General features: G+C 39.8%; 2 protein-coding genes across 5 annotated transcripts in view; one reads left to right on the forward strand and one right to left on the reverse strand.

Moving 5' to 3' along the window:
* The first annotated feature begins 456 nt into the window (after positions 1-456).
* On the forward strand, positions 457-1537 carry LOC128734590 (replication protein A 32 kDa subunit). Its single transcript, XM_053828866.1, has 3 exons — positions 457-570; positions 642-1299; positions 1362-1537. The coding sequence occupies exons 1-3, from the start codon at positions 558-560 to the stop codon at positions 1441-1443; spliced, it is 753 nt and encodes a 250-aa protein (XP_053684841.1). The 5' UTR covers positions 457-557; the 3' UTR covers positions 1444-1537.
* Positions 1538-10930: 9393 nt separating this feature from the next.
* The window catches only part of LOC128734546 (DDB1- and CUL4-associated factor 5), a 35153-nt gene continuing 31802 nt past the window's right edge, over positions 10931-14281 (reverse strand). For all 4 annotated transcript variants that reach the window (XM_053828813.1, XM_053828804.1, XM_053828822.1 and 1 more), the window contains one exon: positions 10931-13047. In XM_053828813.1, the coding sequence (XP_053684788.1) occupies positions 12113-13047 (935 nt within the window). In that variant the 3' untranslated portion in view covers positions 10931-12112. The remainder of the gene's footprint in view (positions 13048-14281) is intronic.

A 14281-nucleotide genomic window follows, 5' to 3' on the forward strand; every position in this document is an offset into this window, starting at 1 on the left:
CAGAATCAACCGGATCAACGCCGGACAGTTACTGCATCCTATCACCAGACGGCGTACCGTCGCAAGCAGGCCGTTTTGTTCTTCTCCCCTGCGCATTTCATAAAGGAAATGACAAATGAAATGCGGGTAAAGTAGCAATTTCTACACACGTCTAAAAAAATATTTTCAAACAAATATATTTTCTTTATTAGATACTGAATAAAGCAACGTAATTTTTGATTAATTTTATATGATTTTATACAGTAGTATATATTGATACTAAACAGCTGTAAAATGTAGATCAAGTATTAATGATTTACAAGCAGCAGGGTACAATATCACCTGCGTTTACCGTTTACCCTATGAATTCGTGAGCACTCACTCGTTTTCGCGCGCTGTCAAAGCAAAACAAAACAGAAACGCAAAGCCCAAAGCGGAAAGCGCAAACGACGACAACGACAAAGCACAGAGCTCACGACATCACATCGCTCATAAGTTCCTTCACCGTGTAAATTGTGAATTTTACAAGAAAATACTTGTTTCAAGTTTTTCCCAGCATCGCCGTTTGTGTGCCAACAATGAACGACAGCTGTAAGTATTGTTTTCCTTCCATAAAACTCGAGTAAACCGCAATTTTTATTCATACATTCCCTCGGTTGCAGTTGGTGCCGGTGGATTCAACGCCACAGCCGGAGGCAGTGGGGGCGGTGCCGTACAGGAGAACAAAGCCGAAGGTATCCTGCCGCTAACCATCCGGCACATCATGGAATCATCGGACAACGGCGTGCAGCTGTTCGGTATGCAGTACAGCATGGTAACGTTTATGGCGATCGTCCGCAGCATTGACCACTCGTCCACTAAAATCACCTACCGGCTGGAGGATCACACCGGTCAGATCGATGCGCATCTCTGGCTGGAGGAAGGCGATTCCGTCAAGACGCCCGGCATCGGAACGGACGGCTATGCGCGGGTTATCGGTTCCGTTCGGAACCAGGGCGGTAGCAAGGTGATTATGATTTTTAAAATCAATCAAGTTTCCTCGCCGAATGAAGTGACCACACATCTGCTGGAGGTGTTGAATGCTCGCTTCAAGAGTGAGGAGTACGCGAAGGGATCGGCTGGTGGAGCTGGGTTTGGCGGAGCGGGAGAACAGACTGCCGCTTCCAGCGGTGGGTTTATGGAGACCGACGGCAATGCGTTGGGGCTTACGGGTAAAAATTTGGTGGTGTATAAAGCTATCAAAAGTCACATTTCCGACACCGGAATCAGCCGTCAGGAGTTGCAGAAGAAGTTTACTCACATCAGTGCATCGGAGATGCAGTAAGTCAATGCGGTGTTCGATTGTGGGGCTTAAACTAATGCGTGTCTTTTTTTTTTCGTAGGAGCATCACCGATTACATGACACAGGAAGGCATTATCTACACCAGCATTGATTCCGATCACTTCCTTTGTGTGGATGCGTAGCGGTATTCCATCGTGAGATAGGTTTCGAAGCATTTATAATGTCTATTGGTGTATTTTATTATTATACGTTATCAAGTAATTGTTTCTTTGCATTTAAAACAATACAAATGGATCATCATAAATTGGTTTACAAACTTTTTCAAAGCATTTTTCTTTTTATCCTATTCCCCTAGGCGTAGTAGGCGATGACATCATTTTTAGGAAGCAAAACGAAAATAAAAATGAGAAGGGTTGTATATAAGACTCGAACGCGTAGGTGACGTAGGACTACGTAACTCTCTTTGTAGTGATAGTCGCATGATACATATGCATGTAATATGTAATATTTAGTACGATTCTTCATGTAGGTATACATGCAACATTTGTTATGGTAATAACATTGTATACGTTCAATCCTCAATTTCTACATGCATTTTGAAACAATTTCACAAAATCAAGAGGACACTATCGCTGTTCTGTTATCTTACAGAAATTAAAGATCGTTTTTATTACCAATCGTTCCCCCACGTTAAAGGGGGGTATGAAATCGGGAAGGCAAACAAGAAAGCGACCAACATTGCGCTTGCCATCTCAAGACCCTACCTTGCGCCTCCACGCAACCATATCCGGTAATTCTCTAAGCTGCCTGATCTCAAAACTGCGATTTTGGGCAGACGGTCATACACACGACCTTTTTAGGAGGTAAGCCCAATATGTTATTCTAAAGATTTGTTTTGTTTTAGCTCATCAAGTTCCTCCTACTGTACAGTAAAAACTTTGGCCGTGACAAGTTTAAATAATGCACATGGATATCAAAATGAAGAATTAAATTAATTATTGGATATTAGATGCACACAGATGGAAACTCAAATGACGCAATTACATTTCATTCGACGGATTGCTGGTGAGATTGTTCGATTTTTACTCTATTTCATTTTATTTTTACGCTTCTATATTGCAACGTGAATGTGGACTGCTTCTTAAACAACTTCTTACTCATAAGAATCAAATTGTGCGTTTCGATCATGTAACAGAAACTCCCCAGCTGAAAATCATCGTAAAAGAGAAAAATGATTCCGCTTGATCGGATCGGATTCGGATGAAGTGCTATTTCTGAACTTCAAGCAAGCTCAGATCATGACTTTCAAGCTCAAAAAGAAACCAGGGGCTGTTTTTGATCCTTCAGTAAATGAGAAATCTGTACATCGAATGAAATCTATGCAGATCTCATATTTCAGCAATGGGGCAGTTGTATGTTTCTAGGTTACCAAGAGAAGTACTTTCGAAGTAAGTTCGAAACCCAGGTAAGTTATGAAAATCATATTTATACATGTAAGAAGCTTATGTCTGTACCGAAAACCAGGTCTCTGACAAGACGTCATAAGAGGCTTATTGGCAACTAAAAATAGGTCCCTGACAGGACGTCATGCTTTCGTAGCAATGGGTTGCATTCTCAGTCACCCCTTTGATCGACTGCTGGACTGCTTAACTGAACTGCTCGACTGAACTCCCAACAAACATTTTTGATGTATAATTGCTTGTTAGGCGCTTGATTCCTAAACATTAGCTGTTGGGCTGTTCGATTCCCCTGCTCGACTCAGCTACTTGATTGGACAGATCGACTTGACTGCTTGACTGTACAGCTCGATTTAACTGCTCGAGTGGATTACTCGACTTAGCTACTCGATTCGACTGCTTGACACATTTGCTTGACTTACTACTCGACGCGACTGCTCGAATGAACTGCTCGACTTAGCTGTTCAACTTAATCGCTTGACCCTTACTGCTTGACTAAACCATTCGATTCGACTGCTCGACTAGACTGCTCGATTAAACTGCTCGACTTGACTGCTTGACTCGACCATTCGATTCAACTGCTCGACCGGACTGGTTGACTGAACAGCTTGATTTAACTGCTCGACTAAGCCACTCAACCCGACTGCTCGACTCAACTGCTTGACTCTATTGCTTGATTCGACTACTCGACTTGCCTGCTCAACTCGATTGCTTGTCGCGATATCATATGGTCGGTGTTAATAGTGATGTCCGAAATTTTCAATTATTCGATTACCGATTAATCGATTAGCATTGTATGCACTAATCGATTAGTTAAGTAATCGTACTAGTATTATTCGACCACAAATATTCGAATAATTCGCTTAATAAATTCGATTAATCGTACGATTATGAACGATTAATGGGGATTATTCGCATTTTTTTATCTCCTTTGAACTATTCGATTATGGCATTACTCGTGCCGGCAGTATTCGATTAGAAATTATTCGGTTATTCCATGCTTTATTCGATTACTCGATTAATCGAGCGATTACCGAACATCACTAGGTGTTAAATCAGACCAGACCAAATCACAAAATATAAAAAAATGAGTTAATGATAGCAAACGATCGTGAATTTTCTAAGCAACATTTTACTCTAATCAGACTACATAAATGTTGCAAATAGTCAGAGTTAGAAGATGATTTCGAATGCAGCAAACTTTGAATGCGTTTTTCTCGAAGTCAGAATTTTGCCACTCGGTTTTGTCTGACTTAACACCGACCATATGAATCGGTTTGCGGCAGACAATAGACGGTTCAGAGCCACTCACACAAAAGTTGCCATATTGCTCGCCTATAGAATCAGCACAGTGGAGATAATACAGTTAAATAAAATCCAATACGATCATAAAATCTATTTGTTTCAGTTTCCGGCTAGGACTCTTTTATGTACAACATCTTAGAGCTATATTATGCAATTTAAGAACTTAAAGAACTAATACAAAGATTAAACATCTTTCCAAACACTGGCCAATGGAATGTATCCGCAGTTTTGTGAATTCTGAACAGACATTTATATTTTCCGGATCGTAAGATTCGGGTTCAAATAGTAAATTAATATTAATAAACAATCATTATTCTTCTAATCTAGGTTTTCAATCTAAACTTGTCATTAGTAACCAAAACAAATGGTTTCAATCTAAACTTATCATTAGTAATCAAAACAAATGGTTTTGTTAAGGAAAAAACAGAGAAAAGTGAAAAATTGTCCAATCTTTTTAATTTTGAGATTATTGAAGTTTTTTCAAACTCAACAGCGTTTTATATAACGACCTAAGCAGACTTTTTGCGAACTTTCTAGTTTTGTTTGGAAATTGCTTAGCATTTCCTTCGAAGTTTGATCAACAAATGCGAACTTGAAAGTATGGTAAGTTGCTTAAAAAATAAGCTGAATAGAATTCCACTCATGATCATTTTGGCAGCTGATTAAGCTAAAAAATCCACTTTTATCGGAACTTTTGGTTACATGGGCTTGGAGCGGGCAGAGAGTATAAGCTGATGGGCCGATAGCTCTTGGAATCAGCAGGATCTTTCCCCGGTTTCAACACTGGAATAACTTTAGCTAATTTCCACCTTGAAGAAACGTAGTCAAGCTCCCAGCACCGGTTGAACAGGTTTGCTACAAAAGTAAATAAGCCGTAGCTCAAGTGCTTGAGCTCGATATTAACCGTGCTATCGAATCCGGGGGCCTTCGTGTTTTTAGATCCCTTGACATGACCCATCAGCTCGTCAGCGGTGATTTTTTCTTCCTCAGATACCAAGCTGTCTGATCGATCGACCTCACCGTATTCACCATAGTATTCTGTCCCAGATTGTGAGACATTACAAACCGCTGACCCAGCGCGTCCGCATTTTCACTTGGAGTGGTCAGTAAAATTCCATCGCCTCAGCCACCTGACGAACCTTACAGGAGGGATAGGTTTTGGCTTCTTTTTGAGGACTTTAGTCAAAGACCAGAATAGTTTTGAATGAGGTGGAATTTGTTGCAGCTTCTGTTGGAATTTTTTGTTTATTAACTCTCGAATTCGCTCCTGGATAACCCTAGAAAGACTGTTTGCCATCGATTTTTTCTGCCGGTTCCCAGTACGCTGGTATTGACGCCGCACAGTGGGGCAGATTGACCGGCGCTCGGACAAAACCTCATAACTTCTTTCATATGCTTCGTAGAGCTTTATTGCGTTCAGCAACATTGTTTGTTATAAAATTTCGCATCTTTTTGTAAATTTTAAGTATTTGTATTTTTATTCCTATAGATGGCGTTAAAGTCTAACTTTTTAAATAATGACTTTAGAAATGTTGTGTCTTCAGAGAAGTTGTTTGTCCTGTAAAGTTACGTAAAGTTACTGAACATCCCAAAATTATAGGACTTACGGGAATCAAGTTATAAATATTTTAAATACTCAAACATATTTTTTTCAGTGTTTAGTCGAAATTGGTAGTCAGACAACCTCCTATACAAATTACCATAATCTGCACTGCCTATAATCTGATATGCGATTCCCATATGCATTTTCATCGTTTTTGAGTTAAATATCAGATTCTCTCTTTTTCTTGGTTACTATCCATTAAGAATACTAAAAAGCTGTTTTTATTTCAAAAAGTCTGAAAAAATATGAAGACAAATTGTCCCATCTTAAAAATAATCACATATCAGTCCCACCAAATGTTTTTCCAGGTTATGGCCAAATATTTTACTTCAATCCATATAAACAATATTTGTTGTTGTTTTTACGCTTTTTAATTATTAAAAATCATCAGTTAATTTATAAATACAGGATTGTTTCAAAGAAATTCCATACGAAAATTAATTTGGTAATTTTCGTTGAAACGGGGCCACTAATGACACGTTAGGTCTTCAAATATTGGAACTCTTATACTTGATTGGTTGGAAATGGTTAAAGTATGAGAATTCTTAATACCTCGAAACAGTGGACCTTTCGTTCGCGAAGGGGCTTGATGGTTTAAAAAAAAGTTAAATTTTTAGCAAAATATTGAAATATATATCATGAAATGCTTTCTAAATTTGCAATGAAACAACTAATAAATGGCATAGTTCTGTAAAGAAGAAGAACAGGTTGAAATTCCTGAAGTAAAAATTAATTTTTTGGTGGTCATCTTGGATTTGGTCACTTTATTGGATTTTATGACAAGAATCGCTGTTTTCACCATTAGTACCTCAACCGATTTTCATTTTAAGACCACCATTGGAAAGCTGAGAAAAAATGCTATTAGCAGCATAACTACATCCGTCACAGAACATTTGTGACTGAGAAGAGCTGAGACTGATATGCGATTATTTAGCTATTCGATGACCTAAGTAATCGCATATCAGTCTCTACCCTATTTTTAATTGCAATTTTCACAAAAAATGCAATGTTTTGATAAAGAAGTTATATTAAAGGTCTATTTTAATATATTATGTCGAAAAAATAGGAATAAACTGCACTCAACAGGTGAAATAACCAAAACAAGAAAAATACCTTCAAACGCTGTTTTCTCAACTCGATGATATTGCAGATGGGACTCATATGCGATTATAGGCTGTGTATATCAAGAGTAATTTAGTATTATTATTCTGGTATAGGGTAAATCAACCGTTTGTGGACTTTTCTATAAATTATTTTGAGCTCGTAAGGCTAAACACCCAACCAATAGCCATTACAATATTAGTAATTGTCGAATAAGCCTAAATATATCAATTTATTCTGCAAATCTCTATATTTTACATATTTTTTGAAACAGATTGGAATGTCCGTTTTTCTTTTATTTTGCATGGAGAGGGCCCGCGACATTTTTTGCATTGTTAACCGTATTATTGGACCCTCACTTGTTGAAAATGTCGATTTTAAGGCATTATTAATGAAATGCAGCAAACATTTTATGAGCTCAAATGTGTGTTATGTTTAGTATGTTCTGTTTCATGTCATATATAACGAGTCACAAAAAATAACGAGTAACTGACAGAGTAGCAATCTGTTTATTCTTCGACTCTAAATAAACAAAATGGAGACTAGTTCAATCGAGCTGAAAGTCCAACCGAACATATTCTACTGCCAATTTAACTTGAAACAGAGCTAATTGGGAAACAGCTGTTAAGTGGTCCCCTTTACAAAGTCCTAAATTCCTCTTATCGACTCCAATGTATCTCATAATGATAATAATGTCGTGTCTTACATACAACAAGTATGACGTACAGCAGGAATGAACTTCGCACTGGCGCGCGCATTTACTAATTTGTGGGTTGTAGCCTAAAATGGCGGACAACATGCATTCGGAAAGCTTGAATATCTCCGAACATCGCAACTAGTAGCAGCTAATTTTTTGCTTGTTAGTAGTTAACACCTTGAATGTTGATTTTATGGTAGTATCAGAGCGGAAATCTGCGGAAATCGTTTTCTACACATTATTGAAAATTGACAAAAACTAACAATTTTTTAGTTCTAAAACACTTCATCAGAACAAAGCCCACTAGTAAAAAATCTGTCTTAATATTACTTAAACTATTAGTTTATAATCCCTTTAATGTGAATTGTTCTTTAAAAGTATAGAATTTTAAGCAGTATGGTAGCCAGAAACTAAAAGCTTAAATGATTTTTATTTTTTCATTTTCCAAATTTCTTTTACACTATGTTTCACCTTCTTTAATGCCTATTGAATAAACACACAATAAAACAATTTATGCATATTTCTTATAGATTTTATGTCTACTATACGTAGAATATTAAGTTTGACAGAATATCTCAAATAAAAATTTTGAGGTTTTGTCCGAGCTTTTAAGTATTCTGCCCCATAGTGCGCCGGTGTACATTACGCAACCTCATCAGATGTTTGGTGGTGGAATCTATTTGAAGAGAGGTGTTCACTTGCAGTTGTTGTTCCGGAACCGCACTTGTCCGGGCAACGGCAATCGCTCACTGTAGGGATTCCAGCGCTTGATCGATCAGTTCCGGTGTATGCAGAGGCTGTTCGGGATCGATGTTGTCGTAGACGATTCGTTGGCACGATGGTAGTTTCGTCGGGACCGACTGTCGATTTTATTAAAATGAATCAGTCACACTAAACCAAACAGTAAATCCATTTTCATGATCTGTTTCTACGTTGAATAGTGCTTTTTCTCTGGTAATCGGTCACGGTACGCGCTAGTTTTCAAAAAGCTGAAAATTTTGCGCAAAACTCTCTGTGACTTACAAAAGAAGAACACTGATTTACAAGCTGCAGACGTTTTGGAAGTGGTAGAAAATGTCGTCCGTGACCAGAAAACTTATTCCCGCCATTTGTTGGTCGTCCGCAATGGCGAAAAATTCAACTTTTCCCTCGTTGCCTGTGTTATCGTATTAACTGGACAAGAAAATATAATAAACTCTTCAATTGTTGTGTGGTCCTTAAAAGAACCGATTGTTTGATTATCATAACTCCAGCTTGCAATAAACTTGCACTAACGCACTTAACGTAATTCTATGTTCGGTACCGATAACCGCTAACCAGGCACGGCTTGTGGCAACGGACCAGCCGGAAAGCTTCAGCAGCTATGCGATTAACGAAGCCGTTCGTGTATGGTCCTGAATCACGATGAAATACCACTCCAAGTGGTCAGCTGCAAGTGACGTGGGATGCTTCTGGTTGTTTTGTTGTCGCGTGCAGCATATTTCCTGCCAATTCCAGAACTTAAGCAGCCAGATATTTCATCACGGCAGCGAAACGAGTGCTCCAGCTCCAACACACTGCACTGCGCACACTGCAAAAGTGCACGAGCCGAGCGTGACTTTCGTTTGTCCTGGCAAACAATGTTGGCAGTAGCTCGGCTAGCGTTTGAATAATGCTGTTCGCCGGCTTACCATGTGTTATGTACCAGAACAAACGACAAGAATCGGCCCCACCTATTTTTCATGGTCCTTCATTCTATCATCTACGTTAAATACAATAGAGCATTTCAATTTCAGTCTGAACAAAAGAGCAAAGTTACCAGTGAGCTGTTCGCTTTTTGCTGCCAAAGAAAAATTACGCTACGTATTATTACTGTAGCATTGGTGATGGATAAATTTGTGTTGCTAAAGAAAACCGAGCGAAAATCCCTAAGTTTCAAATTTCCTAGGTTTCGTCAATTACCGAAAATCGTTCTTTGAAGAACGAACAAATTCTCATATGAAGATGCAAAAGATGTTACTAAAACTATTTCATTTTATTAAACACATGGTTTTATGCATTTTGACGTTTGACCGAATACATTTACTTGGAGCTGGAATATTTGTGAGCTGCTTTGGTACCTTTCGAGACGAACAACTTCTTAACCACCAGCAACAAGCGAACAGAAGCGCGAGAGGTGATCGGTTAAAATTATTTGATAAGAAGCGAACAATTAGATCAATCTAAATTAAATAGAATTAAAATCAGTGAGTGAAACTTCCTTAAATCTTCATGAACATATGTTTCGTTCTTAAACGAACGGTTTTTCGACGTGATATGTTGGAAATTTAAGCCTTCTTTTCCGTCTTCTTGGGCAGCAACAGAACAGTTTGGATGTTCAGAAAAACACTTCTCTGAGCAGTGGTGACACCGGACAGCAATTTGTTCAACTCTTCGTTGTTGCGGATGGCCAGCTGCAAGTGACGATAATTCTGACCGTTTCGTTGTCGCGAGCAGCATATTTCCTGCCAATTCCAGAACTTCAGCAGCCAGATATTTCTTCACGGCAGCGAAACGAGCGCTCCAGCTCCAACACCTCGCTTGGTGAATTTGCATATCTTCGTTACCTTATCCGTGGGAAGCAGCAACAGCTGAAGCTCAACAATTTTCGATTGGATTCTATAAAGCCTAGGGCGTAAATTAAATACAATCATAAGGAAGCTTAACCCATAGCTTATATCGTATATATTTCTGTCATCCGTGCTAGGGAAGCACTGACGAGGGATGGCAAAAATATGAAAATATTTCAATTTTTGAATGACGCGCATTGAAAATCAATAGTTTTCTGTATTTTCAATATTTTCAATCGATTTTCTGATCAATTGGTGTAAATATCTTGGAAATCTATTGTAAATTGACTGAGTTATAAGTCGAAGCGTGAAAACGCGTTTCTACTTTGATGATGTCATTTCCAACAACCAATCACGAAGCAAGAATTCTGATAAAACATAGGTTCATTATTTTCAATTTTTCAATAGTTCAACATCAAGAATTCATACTTTTCTTCATTTGGGTGAATTCTTAGAAGATTTTCTGATCGATTGGTGTAAGAATATTGAACATCGATCGGAAAACCGCTAAGCTATTAGCGCTCGAAACCAATCATTTTTCGTGACGCTCGCATTTTCCGATTTTTTGGAATGACACCCCACCTCAAAACTTACCGTAAGCCGTAGTCCTACGTCAAAAACTTTACTCGTGTTGAACGAACTTTAATTACCTACACGGCGCCTCCCTCAGGATGACCGATCAATAAGGCGTCTCCATCGAAGACCATGGAAAAGGGGCCGCATGGTAGTTTTTACAATCTCCCAGTTTAAGCTCAAAATTTTATCCGTTTCCGTTTCGTTGTAGGTACCTACCTTTTGGAAACAAAAAAAGGGATCAATGGAAATACAAACGCTAGTGAAACGCAACAAGCCACAGCCATAAGATAAAGAGGTGATAAATCGTAAAGTATGTTTATTCATTCATTTCATCTTCAAATTGGTTTTGTTTTTCTCCATTTTGGAGGCCCTCTGTGAGTGTGGTTTGTTTGTTTGTTTGTTTGTTTGTTTGCATTTTTTTTCGCTCACATTTGCTTGTACGATACACACACCGATGACCGATTCCGTTTTTTTTTTTTTTCTTATCCGTGGGGTTTTATAAACTGCTTACGTTTACCGTACAGGACGATACTCGCACTCGAACATGTATAAAGTTTGATTACAACTGATGATGATGAACTGTGTTATAGCCTAGAGCGGTTTCTAGCGGTTTAGTTAGTCACTTTCAATATACAGTTACTAGTTTACTAGTTTTTAGTTTCAATATGATTAGCAAATCACTTTTGTTTTCGCTTTCATCCTAGCAGTTCTGGTTTAGTATCAAGTATTTCAAGTATTTCCGTCGGTTCTAGTTTCCAGGTTATGCTGCTGCGTGAGTAGTTGCAAGAGTTTGTTTGTGTTCGGTAATTACCGACCGCCTACTGAGATTTTTTCGTTTCATTTTTTCTGCCTTGTCAGCTAGACGGCCGGTTCAGTCAGACTATTATGTGCTTATGGTTTCCTGTGTGGTTGCTTGGATTGCTTCCTCGGTAGGTCCTTAAACTCTACGACAATTACGTTAGGTAATATAGTAATAATAGTAATTATAATTATAATCATAATAGGACTATCAACTAACACAACAACGCCGTTTCCGCTGATATTCTATTCGCTGACCCGGGCGTTTTCTGCCAGTCTCTCTCTATTTCAGTTATCAAATCAAAGTAAAAAAATGCTTTATTGACACACTTGTTTAAGAATTTTATTCTCGAATTAGTTCGAATCTTATTTTAGGGTTTTTTTTTTGTTTGTTTTTCTTTCTACATCAAACATTTATATCGCAGACAGACTTGCCACAAATGAAACTTTGATTAAAATCATACCAAATAGCATACGGCCGAGCAGAGCAGAGCCGAAGCAAATTTTTCTTCCTCCATCGAATCGATGATGATCTCAAACGGATCAGCAGCTATGGCGCTCAAAACTTGCACTACCGGCAACACGACGACGGAGACGACGGAGCCACTGACTGGTAGTGTACATACTAGGAATAATGCGCTTTCTCCAAGGGGAAACTTGCATGGAAGTTGAACTCTACATTACAACACATCAACACAAATAGGCGTCCAGATAGGCTGTGCACTTTCATTCGCTATCCGAATCATCACAGAAGTGTTTGCGATAGTTTTTCCGCACTCGGGCCACCTTCTGCTGAAATAGTTTCGACCCAAGATCAATTCCATTGTTGCCATTGTTGGTAGTCGTCAGCGAACCACCACTGGTACCGGGTGTCGGTTCCAGATAGTTACCATTGCTGCCGCCGCCTGGGGTGCTCCCACCCAGCGGGGTAAGATGGGATTTGATGGTGGAAGGAACTCCACCGTTGGTGGATACGGAACTGCACGGACCGGTAGCGATGCCGCTGTCCGGTGTGTAGTTCAACAGCTCCCGACTGTAGTCCGGTTTGCGTATCGATCCGTTAAGCGATGTGCTGGAACAGCCCGCTTGCAGCTGATGGTCCCCGCCGCCGGCGGCGGCCGCCATGAGCTTCTTCTTGTTGTTAAAGTAGTCAACGAAGCTGTCGTTGCTAGAGGAACAATCGTAATCGTAGCTGCTCGATAGTCTCGAATTGGACCGACTCGAGTAGGTATGATCGTACACCTGATTGTACGACGAGGATGACTCATTATTATTGTCCGCGGCGGTGGTGGCTGCTGCTGCTGCAGCAGCTGCTGTGCCCGCCGTTGTTCGCTTCTGACTCCCATTGGCGATTGCATTGCTGTTGTTGAGGTGGCCAATTCTACTGCTAGTGTTGTTGTTGATGTTGTTGTTATTATTATTAGTGTTATTGTTGTGATTCACGTAACTACTGTTGTTGTTGCTGTGGTCTAGAATGTTGTTATCGTTATGATCTACCGCTAACAGTTCACTCGAGTTTGGTGGAAGCTCGAAATGGTTGATTGGGGACGTTATGACACGTAGTAGATTGTCCGGCGATGCCGGGTGCTCCGGGATCGAAGGATCATCGTCCGAATCGTCGTCATCGTCGTTGGTAGTCGATGCTATGTGGAACAGCAAATCTAAAATAGAAAGCAAATGCCTTACTGTAGAAAATTTTACATTTTCAAGTTGGAAAATGCATACAACCATAAATAAAAATGTAGTAAAAAACAAAAAATAGATTAAATACTACGCACTAGCTGTTTAGTCTCAAGGGTTGGGAGGTGGGCGCGACTCTATGGTTTAAAGCTTCTGTCAACTACCGCGAGCTCTGCCTGAGTGAACGTATAAAAGGTGATGGTTGTGTGAGTTGAATAGGTGATTGAGTATCGATGACAACAATTTGATGCGATTTTTGACCATGCCTGACTTCACATACAAACTTTGGTCTTATTTAGGCTGCAAAAGTTGGTAAAATAACAAAAAATAACATCTGCACCGCTTTCACGGTACACGGAGGTTCTACCAAAACCTCAACGAATCTCGCACAGGCTTTGTGCCGCGGGTCAAAATGTGCACTGTTAAAGATGAAGGTACCTTGACTGACGACCGTGCGGTGATCGAAAGGTGGAAGCAGCATTACGCCGATGAACACCTAAATGGCGTGCAGGCGAAAGACCATGATAGCGCAGGAAGTTTTCTGTTTCAGGCTGAAGAGCAAAAAAGCTGCAGCAGCAGAGGGTGACATTGGAGCGGAACTTATCAAAATGGGCCGGGAAAAGTTGGCCACTGGTTTGCATCAACTGATTGCTAAGATTTGAGATACGGAACGATTACCGGAGGAGTGGAAAGACGAGGTTATTTGTCCTATAACAAGAAAAAGGATAAACTGGGTTGCGGGAACCGCCGAGCGAACATTATCCTAAATACCGCCTGCAAAGCGCTTTCTCAAGTCAACTTTTAACGACTGTCGCCGCCAATAGCCGATAGGTTCGTGGAAAGTTATTAAGCAGGCTTCATAGAAGGTTGGTCTACAACGGACTTAATCTTCTCACCGTGGTAGATCCTCCAGAAGTGCCGCGAATTCCGAGTCCCCACGCATCATCTGTTCATTGGTTACAAAGCTGCATATGATAGTGTAAACCGACAAGAGCTATGAAAAATTCTGGACGTGCACGCTGTCGGTAGAATATTTGAGACGGTGGAAGATCAGTATACCAGACCAAAGCGCGAAGCAGAGCAAATTGGGTTGAAGATAAATACGTCTAAAACATAGTATATATTGGTGGGCGCCGGACCGAGCGCGACAGGGTCTGCAATCTGGCACCCATACAAATCGAATACAAATTTTCTTCATAACTCGAGAACTAATCA

The sequence above is a fragment of the Sabethes cyaneus genome, chromosome 1 (genome assembly GCF_943734655.1).
Source record: "Sabethes cyaneus chromosome 1, idSabCyanKW18_F2, whole genome shotgun sequence".
Lineage (NCBI taxonomy): Eukaryota > Metazoa > Arthropoda > Insecta > Diptera > Culicidae > Sabethes > Sabethes cyaneus.

Excerpts from the sequence above, each read along its gene's own strand:
- LOC128734590 (XM_053828866.1), top strand. Across the intron at positions 1,300-1,361 it reads ATCAGTGCATCGGAGATGCA|GAGCATCACCGATTACATGA; the intron begins GTAAGTCAATGC and ends TTTTTTTCGTAG.